Below are 17,369 nucleotides of genomic sequence, written 5' to 3'. Positions count from 1 at the left end.
TTAGCAATGCTGATGCTTTAGCACCCACTGTGTTTTTCCACAGCCCCGTTACAAGGTAGAAGCTAAAGCATCCTTCGTGCCATCAGCTTTCACAAGTCACATGCACAGCATGTTCTAGGACAGTGGGCAACTACTTCAGTATAAGCCACTGACGCTGCCTGGCCTCAGCCACAGGGTCCAAGCAAGAAGCAGGAGCTGGACCAGGCCACTGTGGGTGTGACGGGCGTTTCCACCTCCTCCCCCAGGCTCTCCTGTCCATGGCCTTCTTCATCTTTAACCTCCCTTCCCTCTCTTGCCCTATCCTATTATTTACACCTGAATCCCCTTCTACTGCTCTGTCCCATTCTCTCTTCCTCTAAAATACCTCCAGTACTTCTAAAATACCAAATACTGCTGTCTCCTTGATAAAATAAAAGCGGCCCTCTAGCGGCAATACATCAAGTAAGTCAGAAGAGCTCTACATTTTCATGTACCAAAGAGCTGAAAGAGCAGTCGACCTGTATTCTCTGGGTCCTAGTGGAAGGACATTCATTGTGTATCTGCCACAAGTGTAATAAATGCATTTCTTTCCTCTAAAATACACTGCAACAATACCACTCAAAAGGAAGCTAAACAGCAAAAGAAGAAAAATGTAAAGGCACTGAAGCGTCTGCTGGGCTTCTCTTGAGGCATCCTATATCTAATGGTGACCTATCAGTGAGTGAGGGGAAAAAGTCCACATCACAAGGAAATGAAATGCTATCCATTTCAGGTCTATCCAGTCCTGTATCTGTAGCATTCAAACTAGTTTAGGGCTTCCCTGGTGGCGCAGTGGTTGAGAGTCCACCTGCCAATGCAAGGGACACGGGTTCGTGGCCCAGTCCGGGAAGATTCCACATGCCGCGGAGCGGCTGGGCCCGTGAGCCATGGCCGCTGAGCCTGCGCGTCCGGAGCCTGTGCTCCACAACGGGAGAGGCCACAACAGTGAGAGGCCTGCGTACCGCAAAAAAAAAAAAACAAAAAACACACAAAAAACTAGTTTAGAGGGAGAGCAATTCCCCTGCAAGACCAACCCAAAAGGTTAATCCCTCTTTCCTGAGTAACCTAGTGTGGATCTATTAATTATAAATTATCTAAACGTTTCTTGTACTAAGAAGCATGCTGTAGTTACCATTCACTTACATTGCCCTGGTTTTCGTCTCTCTACAGCTCAAAGTTGCTGATCTGAATTTTAAAAAGTACCCAAAGGTGATTCTGAGCAAGAAACAGCATAATATCTATTACATTGAAGATGGAACATTGAGGGACTTCCCTGGCGGTCCAGCAGTTAAGACTCTGCGCTTCCACTGCAGGGGGCCACAGTTCGATCCCTGGTTGGGGAACTGAGATACCACATGCCATGCGGTGCGGCCAAAAAGGAGAAAAAAAAAAAAAAAAGATGGAACATCGCAAAGGAATAGTATCATAGAAAAAGACATCAGTGAGGAAGGGAGTAGGAACGGACCCAAGTGGAAAGAAAACAGGGAGGCAGGTATGACGGATGTCGAGTGCAGACAAGTTGGCAGGAGCTGCCAATGCTGCTGAGGGTGAGAGAGACGCGGAGCAGCTCAAGACAAACGGCTCCACCGGACGGGTCAGAAGGGACGGGTCAGAAAGGACGGCAGCGGAGACCCTGGCCAGCGGAGGTAAGGGCAGGAGCGCGAGGACGGGGGGGCTGAAGGGACAGAGACAGCAAATGCTGACCACTTGTTTGTACATCTTGATTATGAAAGGAAGTAGAGACCCAGGACAGGAGAATCACTTCCTTCTTGGATGCCACATTCCTCAGTCTATACACTGAGAGATATGGAGCGTACTGCCTTTAAGGTGCTCCCAAATCTAACATTTTGATCCCTAAAATTAAGAAATCCAACATGCCTTTATCGTGTGGTAAGACTTTGGTATAGGTATATTCAATTTGGCTTTGGTTGGCTTTGCAGCAGATTATCCAATATTACTCAGGGAAACATGTTATGGCTGTCCACGTGACTTTAGGAGAAGCTCTTGTCAGACCCAAATTAGATGTGTGAAGGCCTACGACATGCCGGGTGCGGGCTGCCGAGCTGTCAGGCAGCCCTGCCAGCGGAGTTCCTATTAGCCTTACGCTGCCCATGACACAGGGAGCTGAGGTGCCATGACTCAGGCTGCCCAATGGTAGACGCAGCACAAACCTGTGCTCCTCCCATGGCACCATGGTGCTGGTGTGACCTACTCATTTTCTGAGCCACTCATCTACCTGGCTGATTTAGAATTCACACTAGGAAGGTAATAAGACGGTCACAGTGTAACAAAGGAAATGGTCATTTTTTTCTAATTTCACAAGGTTTCTTTCCCCGTTTATAAATTTTAACTAAATGTGTCCTGTACTGTTTCTTAACGCTACAATGCTAGTGCAAGATACATGAATGGTGATACTCTGGGCATGTCTACATAAATTTATGAAAGATAAAAGCCATTCCATACCTGGAAGATCAAAGGATTTTGCCAGTGCTTACATAAGGCGATTCCAAAGATAAAAATCTTCCACTGAAAGCACACTCCTCTGACTCCCTGTAAGGTGATGTGTTGGAACAGTGGTCCATCACCACAAAGGTTTTAGAAGGATGTATTATAAACTTGACCATCTCATGCCCTCCACTTTTCATAAGCTACGTTCAAAAACACTGAGCCATAGACTTGCCTTTTCTTCTTTATCAGAAATGCGTTTTAACTAAAAAAAAAAAGTAGCCTGGGTGTGAAGTACTAATTTATGTGATATTTAGTGAAAAATACTTACCTGCTTGCTTCCAGTGCAGATGTTTCTTTAGAATGTTGAGAATTTAAGATTTTTTCAATTTTCTCAACTGATCGAATAACCTGTATAAGCCTCAACACACATATCTATAAAAATAAAAATGAAGCCAAAAAGAAGTTATCATGATGTTTAATCTTAATTATCTTATTTCCCCTTTCTAAATGCAGGGAAATACAAAGCCAAAAGTCACCTTAAAGTGTGTGGAGCACTCTACAGTTTGAATACTTCTACATAACACTGAATTCCCAAGAACGTAAAACTTAATGTTAGCTGCCCAGAAGAAGCGTATTTCAATATTCTATTACGAGTTAATAGTTAAAAAAAGAAAAACTAGACTTTTTTTGTTTTCTCATTTCCTGCATTTTTATTTCTTCTTTCTTTTCCCCATCTTAAATGAACCCCTGTATAGGCACTACATTTATTTTCTTATGACCCTTTTCTCATGTTTTAATTTTAGTTTCCGATCATCTTTATCCTATTTACATGTATACGACACAATTATATGCCTAAGCGTCAATTCATTAAAGACATTATTACACAATAAACATTATCAAAGAGGTTGAGGAATATTATAAAAACTCTCATCCTTAAAAGAACAAAAAGGAAGTCATTCGTTAAACAAACAGTTACTAGAACCTACTGTACAGCACAGGGAACTCTACTCAATGCTCTGTGGTGACCTAAATGGGAAGGAAATCGAAAGAAGAGTGGATATATGTATAACGAATTCACTCTGCTGCACAGCAGAAACTAACACTACACTGTAAAGCAACTATACTCCAATAAAAATTAATTTTAAAAAAAGACAAAAAAAATTAAACAAATAGTTCCTGAGCACCTATTGTGCACCAGACATTCTTCCAGACAGTGAGGACACGGGTGAATAAAACAGGCAAAAATTCCCTGCTCTCACAAAGCTTACAATCTTTCCTAGAAAGGCACTGCATTCTTGAAATCTTTGGACGAAAGCGGATATTTAAAGGAGAATTAAACAGAAGGTTTCAAAATAGGCTTCTTTCCCTTGAGATTTTGAAAATATGCTAATAAATTTAGAAAACACTGACCGAGCACCAGGCTAGAATCAGAAGTCTCAAATTCTAATCCTAACTCTGCCATTACATCCTTAAAGTCAGATAATAAAATTAAAACACAGGACCAGTAAAATGTAAAAGCAGTGCATGCAGAGGTACAGTTAACAAGTGGAAACAAAAGAAGAAATAAACGCGGCAGAATGGGAGCAACACACTAGTTTTTCAACCTGCAGTAGAACACTGGAAGAGTTGGTCTTAGAAAGCCCACTTACTCCCTAATGTCTAAAATTTTAATATTTTCTTTATAGGGGTGCTGAGAAATTAGTTATATGCCTGTTAAACTGTAAAGTGTTTCACGGATACCAGTTATTACTGTTTCTTCTTTCGGAAAAATTGAGGAATGTTAATTTTGTGACCACTTGGGTACATCTAAAATTCTGTCTTACTATTTCAAACAGTTGACATGACATTATAAGTGTAAGTATATATAGATACATAGAAAAAGGCTTTGAGAAAAACCACTTTCATAGTACTGAAAAGTGTGAGAAGACATGAGGGAAGGGCTTTTAGCTGGCATGCAGCGTAAGAAATCTACAGTTTTCTTTAAAAGTTTTAATGCCGTCATGAATAAATTAACGCACGAGAAGAATACGCGATTTTCTCTGTCTTTTTCTTCTATTAGTTACTTTAGCACACCTCTCTTATTAACAGGACCTTAATCAGCCCAGGAGTGAGAAGACCTGGGCTCCAGCTCTGGCTCGACCCCTCGCAAACTTTGCTGAACACTGATGCCTAAAAATAAGGAGAGACCCCACACTTCCTCTCTGCCAAGGTACCAAGAGAAATAAATCAGACCACATGCGCGGAAGTGCCGTTAACTCCAAGGTGCTACCATGAAGCCATGTGCAACCTACCTTTTTTCTCCTAATGTCCTCTTGTTTAGACATTCGTTCATCTACTGCCCGAATTCCTTCACTGACAGATGATCTAAGACTCTTTAAAAGAATAAAGAAAACATACAGCAGAAACTGTTTTGTGACATTACAAAACTTACACATTTAATTAAATTCCACAGAACTTAATTTTATCTTCGGGCCGGTATTATGCAGATATTGACAAAAATACATAATATCAGATACAACTGCTGTCGAGGGCACTCATGGTTTGGGGGCAAAATGACATATAAAGCCAAGGTTATGGAGGATTAACGGCCGAAGGAATAATAATACATGTACCGTCAATGTCGTTCAAGAAATCATCTGAATCAAAGGAGAGTCTGGCACAGGGGATGGGACTTGAGTCTGACCCTGAGAACCTGTGGAAGCTGACGATGGTGGAGAGGAGGTTATCAGAAGACAAAGGTGGGAAGACACAACTGACGGCGCACACTCAGGGTGGGTGAGGCATGCACCCGGGTGCACTGCAGGCTTCATTTTGCAGAGGAGTAGAAATAAACAGGGAGGGGTTGATTTAGGAGGACTTTAGATTCTACACATTTTAGGGAACTAGAGAATCCCGAAGCACTGATATTTCCTGATGAAATGCTGTTTGGGGGATGGTAGGAATCAAGAAGTAAGGAACAGAATGGCCAGGAAAAGCCAGAGGTCATAGGTGGAGAAACATGTCCAGAAGCTAATAAATTAAGCCAAGTATGAAGAATTGAGGCCAAAATGAAGGTAATGGAAACGATCAGAATAAACTAGATAAATCACAAAAGTTTTATAGAGAGGTGAATTCATTCATTCAATAAACATTCAATAAACATTATGAAATGTCTATTAAATGTCAGCTACCGTGGTAGCCAGTGAGGCTACAATTTCTGTCTAGAATTAGACAGAAACAGTCTTATCCCTCAATGATCGTAGAATCTCAGAGCAGCGTCGTGAGTTGAGGTCAAAAAGGCAGGTGAGGTCTGTGGCTGGTGAGGAGAAAGGTGGCTATAAAGACAGCTGCAGAATAAGGGAGGCGACGTGGTACTGGCAGGTGGCAGGGCTGGACTAGAGCCCGGAGGCGTGAGAGCAACCCAGGAAGTTCAAAGCACAGGTCAGCAGAGTGGAGAGAGCGCACAGAGAAGAGTGGGAGGTTACCACAGGCTGAGGCCCAGGAGACGCCAGCCACGAGGCTGGGAGGTGAGGGAGCACCGAGGAGGAGGCAGGAGAGCCACGCAGAAGCTGCCGCGCAGCCCAGCAGCGGGCCACAAACCCCTTTCCTTCCACTCCAAGGAAAAGCACTGTAATGAGCTTTTGTAAAATTCAAAAACATACACTTTCAAACACATCTGCTAGTTCAAGGCACAGCTCAACACTTATCTCTCTTATGAAGTCTTTCCCGCCTACCCCTCCCCTCCTCGGGACTTCTCAGCTCTGACACTCCCATTACCCTGCACTTCCTTCAGTTCTATCCAGGCAGGGCCTCTTTACCTACGTTACCTACTGAGAGCCTCGCACGTGCCAGGCGCGGTCTCGGGGGCAAGGTGCATGAGGCCACTTGGTCTGGCGTGGTCCAGTGGTGACACACACAGGAAGCGATGGTGCAGTGCATCACAACTAAGGGACAATGGAGGTCGGGGTGCCTAGCACAGACGAGTGGGTGAGGGGAGGGCAGGCCACACGGTCTCCTGTCAGAGGTGATGCCAAAACTCCCGCTCCACTGTTCATCCAGATGGGGTCCCTGTCCTCAAGGCTTACAGGCAGACACTCCCATTCCCACGGGAGAGAGTTTCTCCCAGAAACTAGGCGTTACATGATATTTATATTATCCTTCAGTTACATACAGGGGTTGAACAGCTTTTGTAGACTGGTCCAGGAACCTAACCACATGTAAAACACTGTCTGGGAAAACACTTGTAAAATTACAAATTTTAAACTATACGTCAGCCAGTTCTAAGTTGGAGACCACTTACAGATGGGGGAGGTGGTATTAACAAGTTAAATTTTGAAATACCCTTCTTTTCCGCCCTGACATTTAAAAGTGTCTACTCTTTGACGATCTGTCGTCTTCAAACCAAACACGTTTTTAGTCTGTAATATCACATGCAAAAAGTAGAGAATCATTTTCACCAGTTTTGAAGGTGAGTACTATAATCATGGACCATTAAACCACCACCACAACAACCTAACACATTAAAGGAGTTCTTCTTGGAGAAGGCAAACGAGCGTAATGTGCTTTATACATATAGACTGTTTACCGGCACCTGGGGACTTACCAGAACCTCTTCCCGTAACTGTCCCAAAGGCACAGAAAGCTGGCTGAGGGCTCTGTCCATGCCAACCTAAAGGCAAAATCACGTTGGCACAAGCACGTCAGAGTCAGGAGTGACAGTGAAGCTTCTGTTTAACGAGCAAAGCAGTACTAGACTTAGGTTATTCTTTCCGTACAATCACATATTGCTAATAACTAGATAAATAACAGAAATGCTATCTTACCACAAATATTGCTCACAGAAAGTGAAAAAATCTGTTGATATACATGAAACTATGCAAATAGGGAAAGTCGTAATAAATCAAAGATTCCTCGTGTACAGTTTGCCTCTGGATGAAATTTTAAATGAATTAAAAAAACTTTAACAGGAAAAATCGCTATCTCTGTACTTATGATGTTCGGCCAGCTGATGTGGAAGTCTGATGAGCTATATCTCTCCTAAGTATTATCAGAGCCTTTGAGAAAAATACAAATTAAATAGAATGGAAATAAAATTTTCAGGGTTTCTAATCCTACTGGAACATTTATCTTACTGGTGTACTTCCCAAAAGCAAACACAGCTCGTTATTCTTAATGCTTCCTGAAATTCCCATGGAGATGGCGACTTTCTGTACTTCTTTGGATAAACAGATTTAACAACAAAATAAAGTATGAACAAGAAGACTTTTCCCAGTATTAAAACTCAAGCATTTCTAAACAACTTTTCCAAGTAACTGATGCGCTTCTCACAAACCATTCCTATGTTTTTATAAAACCAGGCCACCTAAAGGTCAATATTGGCCAACGTTTCCTCAACCTATGTCTGGCTAGCACAGTACCTGAAAGTAAATTAAGCACTTCCTTAAGAATAGTTGGTATCTGCTCTAGCAAATTAGTCTAAACCAGTGAGATTTCATGGTAATCACTTAGCAACTAACAAAAACAACCACTCTTGAGATGGTTATCCTTTACTTTTCACTACTTCTTAATAAGTCATTCAAAATATAATCAAACTAAACTCAAACACAAAAAATGTGTATCAAGAAAGTTTAGTTCTTTTATTAATAAGATTAGTAATCTCTCCAAGTTTCTGGGGGAAAAATCAACTAAAAGGTTTCTAAAAACACTCAGCACTTTTAAGAATAAACATGAGTGAGAAAGAGAGTGTGTAGTACGTATATAAATACACTGACTGGTAGGAACTCTGGATTTAAAGTTTACCAGGTTCGTTGACAGGTTGACGAAGTCTGCATAGTCCTTGTTGATGAGCTCGACCATGGCCGTTTTAAGCAGCTTATAGTAGAGCTCCAGGTCATCTCTCAGTGCTTCCAGCTGGACCCGCTTCCGACAGTCGGACACAAAGTGATCGACATCGAAGTCTTCCTGAAAATAAAACCAGAAAAAAGAATTACTGCAACGATATCACATTTTACACACAGAAATAAAAAGAGAGAAAGAATAAGAGATAAACGCCATTCTACTCATTTGAAAGGCTACTGCCGTTGGGAGAAAGTCCTTTTAAGTACACGTGACATAAAGGTGCTTGTGCACTATCAAGGCGCCCAGAGGGTGGCCCCTGACCAAGAGCATTCTCTCCTGTCGCCTACATTCTACAAGGGATTTAATTTTTTTTAACTACACACGTTAAATAGGCTCCTCACAAAACAGAAATTGCTCCTTTTCCCTTAGTTTTAAAAGTAACAAATGTTCACTGTGAAACTTTCAACCAACAAAGAAATACAGCCATCCCGCAACATCCATGGGGTCCTGGTTCCAGGACCCCCTAGGACACCAAGATCTGGGGATGCCCAAGCCCCTAATATAAAATGGCGCAGTATTTGCGTATACTTTAAATCATCTCTAGATTACATAATACCTAATAAGATGTAAATGTTATGCAGATAATTGTAAATACAATGTTAATACTAGGTAAACAGTTGCCAATTCAGCAAATTCAAGTTTTGCATTTTGAAACTTTCTGTAATTTTTTCCCCCAAATATTTCTGATGCATGGTTGGTCAAATCCACAGATGTGGAACCCGAGGAGAAGGAGGGTGGGCTATAATGACACAAAAGACAGAGAGTAAAAAAAAAAAAAAATCACTCAGTCCTGATGCTCTACAGATAGGCACTATTAATGGTTTTCTCACTATTTAACATCATGATTCGCATCCTTCCAGAATTTTTTTGACTTTCTCTTTACAATATAAATTATATTTTAAATTGAGATACAGTTGACATATAACATTATATGGCTTTTAGGTGCACAACATAATGATTCCACATTTGTATCTATTATAAAATGATCACCACAGTAAGTCTAGTTAAAATCCATCGCACACCATTACACATTTCCTTTTCTCGCTATGAGAACTTTTAAGATTACAAAGTGAAAAAAGCTAATCTGGACAGGGTATATCCTATAGGATTCCAACTATATGGCATTCTGGAAAAGGCAAGACTATGGACGCAGTAAAAAGATGAGCGGCTGCCTGGGGTCGGAGGGAGAAAAGGATGGACAGGCAGAGCACAGAGGGGCTTTCGGGCTATTACATACAACACTGTGACTGTACATACAGGTCACTATCCATTTGTCAAAACTCATAGAATGTACAACACCAGGAATGAATCTTAATGTAAATTATGCACTTTGGGTGGTGATAATTGTACCAACTCTCCGCTGCCTAGGATTTGTTGCTGTTTATCGTAGTTGTTATTGTTTAATGACTTTTCTAAACAGACTGAAAAAATAAAAAGGTTCACTCCCTTCAACTTTCAAATACACAACACGGTATTAACTAGTCACCATGCTGTACACCACATGCCCAGGCTTACTTACCTAATTAACTGCAAGTCTGTACCATCTGACCCCCTTCGCCCATTTTGCCCACTCCCCACCGGCTGCCTCTGGTAACCACCCATGTGAACAGTACCTGTGGGTCCATTTTTTCTTGCTTTGCTTTTTAGATCCCACACGCAAGTGAGACCATGATCATCTTTTCTCTAACTTAAGTCACTGAGCACTAATGCCCTCAAGGTCCATCCGCGTTGCCACCACAGAGGGCAAGAGTTCTTTCTTTTTCGTGGCTGAATAAATCCCAGTGTGTGGTGTGTGTATCAGTTTCTTTATCCATTCATCCATCCATGGACGCTTAGGCTGCTTCCACGTCTTGACTATTGCAGATAATACTGCAATGAACACTGGGGACCTACAAGCGTAAACCTCAGTGGCCACCAGAGCCAGGTGACCTAAGAGGTGTCCCCAGGCAGCAGCTGCAAAAATCAGGGCGCCAGACCAAGTACACACGTTCCCTTCCAGGAGATACTGTTGAGCGGAGCAAGGAGAGAGACAGCACAGATGGCCCCGCCGGCCTCCAAGACAGCACAGATGGCCCCGCCGGCCTCCAAGCCCCCAGACGTGGGCGAAGTTAGAAGCCTTCCCCTCAGGCCGATGCTTTAAGATAAACAAGCCTCTTTCACAGCAAGTCTGGGCCCTTTTCAGTTGCTGTGTCTGTGTCAGGCCCTGGGGAGGGTAAGTTCATGCTGCCCCTTCAAGAACTGTTTCTCAGGTCACTGTAGCCTCATGGGTCTTCCAGATGCCAGCTCCATCGACTTTCAAAGCTAGATGTTTTGGGGGCTCATCTCCCAGGTGCAAGTCTTGAAAGTAGGGGTGCCAGGGGTGGGGTTCACACCCTTCGCTCCTCGGGGAGCAGCCTGGGATGGGAGTTCCCCCTGATTGTGGGTCACCACACTGGCGGAGGGGTGTATGGTGAGACTGTGTCTCAGCCTCTCCTACCCACTCTGATGTGGGTCTTTTCTTGTTTGCCAGATGTGCAGGAGTTGCTCAGCTAGTTTTGGGGGGTTTTCTCAGAGGAGGCTGTTCCATTAAGTAGCTGTCGATTTCGTGTGTCCATGCGAGGAGGTGAGTTCAGGATCCTCCTACGTCACCATCTTCAGCGAAACCCCAGACCTCTTCCTGTGTTCACACACACACACACACACACACACACACACACACACACTCTTAATAAGCCTCTTCTAAGCTACTTTTCCCCATATAGAGATATAACTGCAATGTCTTTCCATAATACATATAAACTTGTTCTGACATTTTATATGGGTGTGAGTATTCCACTGAGCAAATGTTCAGAATCTTTCAAAACCAACTTCCAAGTACTGGTCTCACAGGTTCGCTATGCCATCTCCCTTTGTAACATTCTGATGCCCCTGGTAGGCAGACACGCATACAGCCAGCAGGTTACTGTCTATCGCACCTATGACTCTGCTACTAGCTGAGCTGTTTAGTCATCAAGAATCAGATGTGATGATTCCTGAACTTGTTAAGGTCACTTGTACTTATCATCAAAATTACAGAATTTTATTAAACATTATATAAACCAACAAAATATAAGTGCAAGAAGATAACTGTTCTCATGAAAACTATGATGCTCTGTGAAGACCCGACACTGAGAAATTGATAAGACCATTTTTCCTCAATTATGTATCACATGACCATGAGCCAGGTAGGGCAGCTGGAAGGAGGGTCACACAAATCTTGAAGGATTCTACACCAGGTTCTCTGCAGATGCCTTAGGGTTCTCATCCGACTTAAAGGACAATCTAGAAATCGAATCAGCGGACGAATTTTCAGAGAATAGAGCTTGGCGCCACATCAATGGAGAATAAATGTACACACGTATGACTGAAAATAAAACGTTAGGGACTCAAGCACCATCCCTTGAGTACTTGTAAAAACTGACTTTCTTAATTAATCACCCAAACACCTGCTCTGATAGTGTCAGATAAGAGGATTTCGTACCAAACTGTAATTTCACAGCCACTTAGTGAAAACCATCTGCTTCTTTACCTAGAGCCAGAATTAGCCTAGACATCTTGCTGCTTGAGATGACCCCAGGTAACACCTTACATTCATAGTTACACAGCAATCGCAGCGAGAACGTGTGGGCAGGCCTCAGCCTGACATCCTGGCCTTGCTATTAACCAGCTGTATGACTGTGCAGAGGACTCTGCTTGCCTCAGGTACATAATCTTTGAAGGTATGAAATTCAGATGGATGAAGTTCAGGTGTGAACTTCATGGTGACACTCTAAATCACATAACTCAACTCTCACAAACAAATGCTATTAGGTAACATTAGCGCTCAACTTGCCATTTATATATTTGTTCTTAAACAAGCGTTGCACTGCACAAGACTAAATTACTTAGAACATCTGTGAATACTAGATTAGGAAGCTTTTGCTATGACAGCAAACAACCCCAAACTCGGTGGTATGTAACAACTGCCACATTTCATTTCTCAGAAATAGTTTTACTTTACACTGTAGATTTCCTAAACATTTAAAAAGAAAGAACTTAAAACCCATACATTTATAGTCAACTGATTTCTTACAAGGGCGCCAAGACCATTCAATGGGGAAAGAAGAGTCTCTTCAACAACTGACGTTAAGACAAGAGAATACCTACACGGAAGAGAATGAATTTGGACACCAACCTCACACCATAAACGAAAATTTAAGTCAAGATAGATCAAAAGACTTCAACAGAAGAGCTAAAACTATAAAACTCTTAGAAGAAAACAGGTGAAAGTCCGTGTGACCTTGAATTAGACAGTCACTTCTTAGATATGACACAAAAAGCATCAAGATAATAGAAAAATTGAACGCGATCAAAATAAGAACTTTTATGTGTCAAAAGACACTATTAAAAAAGTGAAAAGACAACCCACTGAATGGGAGAAAATATCTGCAAGTCATATATGTGATGAGGGTCTAATATCCAGAATATACAAAAACTCTTACAACTCAACAATAAAAAGACAAACAACCCAATTAAAAAATGAGCGAAGGATCTGAACAGACACTTCTCCAAAGACGACACACAAATGGCCAAAAAGCGCAGAAGGAAGTAACAACAACTGGACCATTTGGCTGTAATGTGGAAGAGTGTGACAGGACAGACTAGAGGCAGGAGGGTCAAGGGGAAGAGACCAAAGCAAGCATGTCTGAAAGCCAGTGGGGAGAGTGCAGGAGGGCCTGGGCTCCAAGCACGGGCGGAAGGAAGGAAGGAAGGAAAACCCCTCTACATAACAGGCGAGGAGGAGAAAGAGAACGGGCACAAATACAAGAATGAGCCGTCATCGTCAGCAAGATGAAGGAGTTCCCATTCGATGGCACTCTTTTTGCTATAAAACAGGAAGCGAAGTCGTACGCTGGGCTAGAAGGGGAAAGCTACGATTCCAACAGCACTCCTAGGTAAAGGGATCTAATTTATTTCTGTTAGCAGGCCGCTTTCTCTCCCTGATACCAAGATCTTAGGTCCTATTTCATCTGATAGCTGGCTATCAATGCGCGCTAAAGATTTCTGCAAGGTGACGAAGCTAACGGTATGATGTCACCACCACCTCTGCCCCAAGTGATTCTTCCATCTGCCACTCCTGTCTTTTGATCACCTCCACCTTCCACAAATCTGTCCCCTCCTCTTTCTCATTAGATCTCACAAGGACCACTGAAATAACTTTTTAGTAGCCTCTTTTTTTTTCTGTGTTCAGAAAGGTAGTTTGCTATTTATTAAGAATTTATTAAATACTTTCCTAAAGGTCTGAGGTACCACTAAGACACTGAGTTAGGACTGAAACACATGTGCAAGAACGGTCCGTATCAAAATATTAGCTCATCAGTTCAAATCCAACACAATTTTCCCTTGAGCTGGAACCCGATATCCACCTGAAGGAACCAGTGGCACAGCGCCCTCTAATGTTGCTCCAATGCAACAGACATGCCCATGTCATCTGCTTCAACCGTGAAGGCAGCTCATCAAGCACAAGGCCCTCAGTGCAGCACACAGGGCCCCGTCCAACTTGCAACCCTCCCAGCTGCCCTCCTACCTTTACGGTCTCACTCCTGGCCAGCCTTCCAGCCTCTCTGGACTAGTCCAGTTTCTCAGCACACACGGTGGTCTTCCTGTGACCATACCCAACAGCCCAAACCATATCTTATGTACCCTTGTACTATCCCGTCTAGATTGCTGGTTGACACAAAGCAGGTGATCAATGAATGACTGTTTATTAAGTGAGCAACTGCTACCACTGTCCTAACAGGCCCTCGTCATGTCTGGCAGACTAATGACACAGTTTCCAACCCAACGACTGGATTTCAAGTAATCTCAACTCTCCTAATGCAAATAGGACATTCCCTCACTTTCCCACAGGAATAAATTACAAAATGTGCTGAATGAGACACAGAGGTAGAAATATAACCCCGACAGCAAGCTCTCCACCCACCATTTCTGCCATGGAACTAAAACTTATAAAATATCTCTTTGAAGGAAACACAAATTGCAAATAACCTTTATCTCCAGGTCTCACCTAGAAAATCAACATTTAACACAGGATAGCTGTCCTAGGTATTTTTCTTCTACGTGTGAAGTGGTCACATTTATTAGCACTACAAACTGTAGGGCACGTTCAGAGGCTTAGGAGTCGTGAAAGAATAGGGCCATTCCAGCCACCTTCCCAGTTTGCCCTCTCCTTACTGCTGGTTCTACTTTAGAACTTATATTCTGAGGTTTCTGCTTTCTGCAGCTGCTCTTGCCAAAGGCATTCTGCCATCTCAGAGCAAGAAACATGGTGGGGCTAGCAAGTCCGAAAGAATGCTGGTACTGAGCCTGAAGGAAGCCTTGAAGAAGGCAGAAGTTGGACAAGTTACGTTTTCTGTATTCTGAGACTCCTGAAATCAGAAGTCAGAACAAAGCCCCTGATCTCTGCTTGTGCCTTTTCTTCTTCCAGTGCGCCTCTTCTCATCATGGTCTTTCTTTCTACCCTCGCTCCAGGGCAGCTCTCAGCCAGGGGGTGGAACAAAGCGTTCCTGGATCAGCAAGTTCACTCCGCGGTCCCTTTCACACATCCCTGACAAGTTATGCTCTTCCTTGCCGTGGTTTAGCAGAAACACCACTGTACGAGAACAAGAGTACGTTATTCCTGGGTCTAGACAGCCCCGCATACTAAAAATGATATGGCCACACTGGAGAGAATCCAGATGGAAATACTGTTTTTTACCACATTAAAAAAAAATTTTTTATTGGAGTATAGTTGACTTACAATGTTGTGTTCGTTTCAGGTGTACAGCAAAGTGAATCAGTTATACTTATATCCACTCTTTTGGATTCTTTTCCCATATAGTTTATTACAGAATATTGAGTAGAGTTCCCTGTGCTATACAGTAGGTCCTTATTAGTTACCTATTCTATACACAGTAGTGAGTATATGTCAATCCCAATCTCCCATCTTATCACTTCCCCGGCACGTTTCCCCTTTGGTAACCATAAGTATGCTTTTAAGATCTGTGAGTCTGTTTCTGTTTTGTAAATAAGTTCATTTGTATCATTTTTTAAAATTAGATTCCACATATAAGTGATATCATATGATATTTGTGTTTCTCTGTCTGACTTACTTCACTTAGTATGATAATCTCTAGGTCCATCCATGTTGCTATAAATGGCATTATTTCGTTCTTTTTTAGGAACAGTATAGAGGTACCTTAAAAAGCTAAATATAGAACTACTATATGATTCAGCAATCCCACTCCTGGGCATATATCTGAAGAAAACCATAATTTGAAAAGTTATGTGCACCCCAATGTTCACTGCAGCACTATTTACAATAGCCAGGACATGGAAGCAACCTGAATGTCCATCAACACAGGAATGGATAAAGAAGGTGTGGGACATATATACAATGGAATATTACTCAGCCATAAAGAAAAGAGATATAAATACTTTTAAAAACCAGAGATGTGATCTGAATGCAAATATCAAAAAGAGAGAGAGACTGATGAACCTAAAATAAGAAAAAGCATAGTATGACTTAAAGTCATCAAAAAAGAACAGTAAGGGACTTACACTCACTTCCTTAAAAGTTTAGCGTCTACTGAGCCAAAACGTTTACCTTTTTAACACTGAAAACGGCCACTTAATGGTATCAAAACCCCCAATCCTTAGATATAAAACATAAATATGTTTCTTGGTAGTTGAAGTACAGACCGAGAGGGTTACACCAAATAGGTATGCAAAGTTCCTCCTAGCTCTGATTCAAATCTTGGATATTTTCAAGGCTGTGCCTGATGAACCTTTATTATCCATAAAATGTTTTCGGTTTATATTGCTATTCTGCTTATGTAAGTTTATGTCCTACAATGACCTGCAGACCAACTTCGAGGTCACCTTATAAAGAGCAGTAGGGCAACTTTAGAAAAGGAGAATAGCTTGCTGTGTTGTATCGCAACAAAATGAGAAGATTCTCATCTTTTAAATATCTCATTCAGAAGCTTTAGATGAACGTTAAGAAAAACTTTCGATTTAGTGCCTTTTCCCCCCACCTGATCCCTCGGTATGGGCGTGGGTTCGGAGATTTGGTCAATGCATTAGTACTGAGCTTTTAGGTGCAAGGCGCTGGTCAACAAGCTTCTGTCTGGCCAGGGGACTGGCAATCCTACTGCACTGCATGCTAACGGGGTCGGGTAATAGCAGGGGCTTATTATACTTAGCTCAAAACCACTTGCACACAACTTCGAGGCCTTTTCGCTCACTACGCACGATTTCACAGTGGTGCTTTCTCCAGGCTGCCCCGGCCACACCTGAGGCCAAGAGACCCACTGCGAGGAGCAGCGAGGTCCCGCCGGGGGCCGGTCCGGAACGCGCGCGGCCCGAGGAGGCCCCGGAGCGAAAGAAGGGCAGGCCCCCCCGCCGCCGGCTCGGGAAGCGGAGCCCCAGCGCGCACCTTCATGAACTCGTCCTTGTCGAAGCAGAGCGTGTCCGGCCCCTTAGGTAGGTTCATCCTACTTTTCTCCATCCCGCCGGCCGCCGCCGCCTCTCAGCGCCGAGACCCGGACGAGGCGAGGAAGCAGGACGCTGCGCGCACGGACTCGGCGGCCGCAGCCAAGGTACAGAAGGCGCCGCTTCCGCCAACATGGCAGAGCCCGCGCCGCGGCCAATCAGCGAGCGCGCCGCGGGCCGGCCTCCGCCCGCCGCCGCCAAGAGGGGCGCCGGGACGGCCGCCGCCGCCGCCGCCGCGCTGCAGGTGCTGCTGCCCCCGTGCGGCGGAGGGCGGCCCTGCAGCTCGGGCCGGCTCCGACCAGGCGGTCCAGGCGGGGGCTGAGCGCTAAGAGCACGGGCTGGAGGACTCCGGGGTTCCCTCTCGACCCACTGGCAAAAATCGACCTGCAAGCTCTTCCAGGGCGGAGGGAACAGCCACGGCCGCAGTCGGCCATTCGGTTCTCAGGTCCAGGGTTGGGCTCAGATCCAGGTGGGCGGTCTGAGTGCAACTTTGGGTC

General features: G+C 43.6%; 1 protein-coding gene across 3 annotated transcripts in view; it reads right to left on the bottom strand.

The window, feature by feature from the left end:
* COG2 (component of oligomeric golgi complex 2) overlaps positions 1–17,006 on the bottom strand; it is a 41,593-nt gene extending 24,587 nt beyond the window's left edge. For all 3 annotated transcript variants that reach the window (XM_060125571.1, XM_060125573.1, XM_060125572.1), the window contains exons 1-5: positions 16,817–17,006; positions 8,245–8,406; positions 7,049–7,114; positions 4,758–4,838; positions 2,795–2,898 (exon numbers count right to left, since the gene is read on the bottom strand). In XM_060125571.1, the coding sequence (XP_059981554.1) occupies positions 2,795–2,898; positions 4,758–4,838; positions 7,049–7,114; positions 8,245–8,406; positions 16,817–16,888 (485 nt within the window). In that variant the 5' untranslated portion in view covers positions 16,889–17,006. The remainder of the gene's footprint in view (positions 1–2,794; positions 2,899–4,757; positions 4,839–7,048; positions 7,115–8,244; positions 8,407–16,816) is intronic.
* Positions 17,007–17,369: the final 363 nt, after the last annotated feature.

The sequence above is a fragment of the Lagenorhynchus albirostris genome, chromosome 16 (assembly GCF_949774975.1).
Source record: "Lagenorhynchus albirostris chromosome 16, mLagAlb1.1, whole genome shotgun sequence".
Lineage (NCBI taxonomy): Eukaryota > Metazoa > Chordata > Mammalia > Artiodactyla > Delphinidae > Lagenorhynchus > Lagenorhynchus albirostris.
The sequence above is the reverse complement of the archived record's forward strand: the minus strand, read 5'-3'. Positions and strand labels throughout refer to the sequence as shown.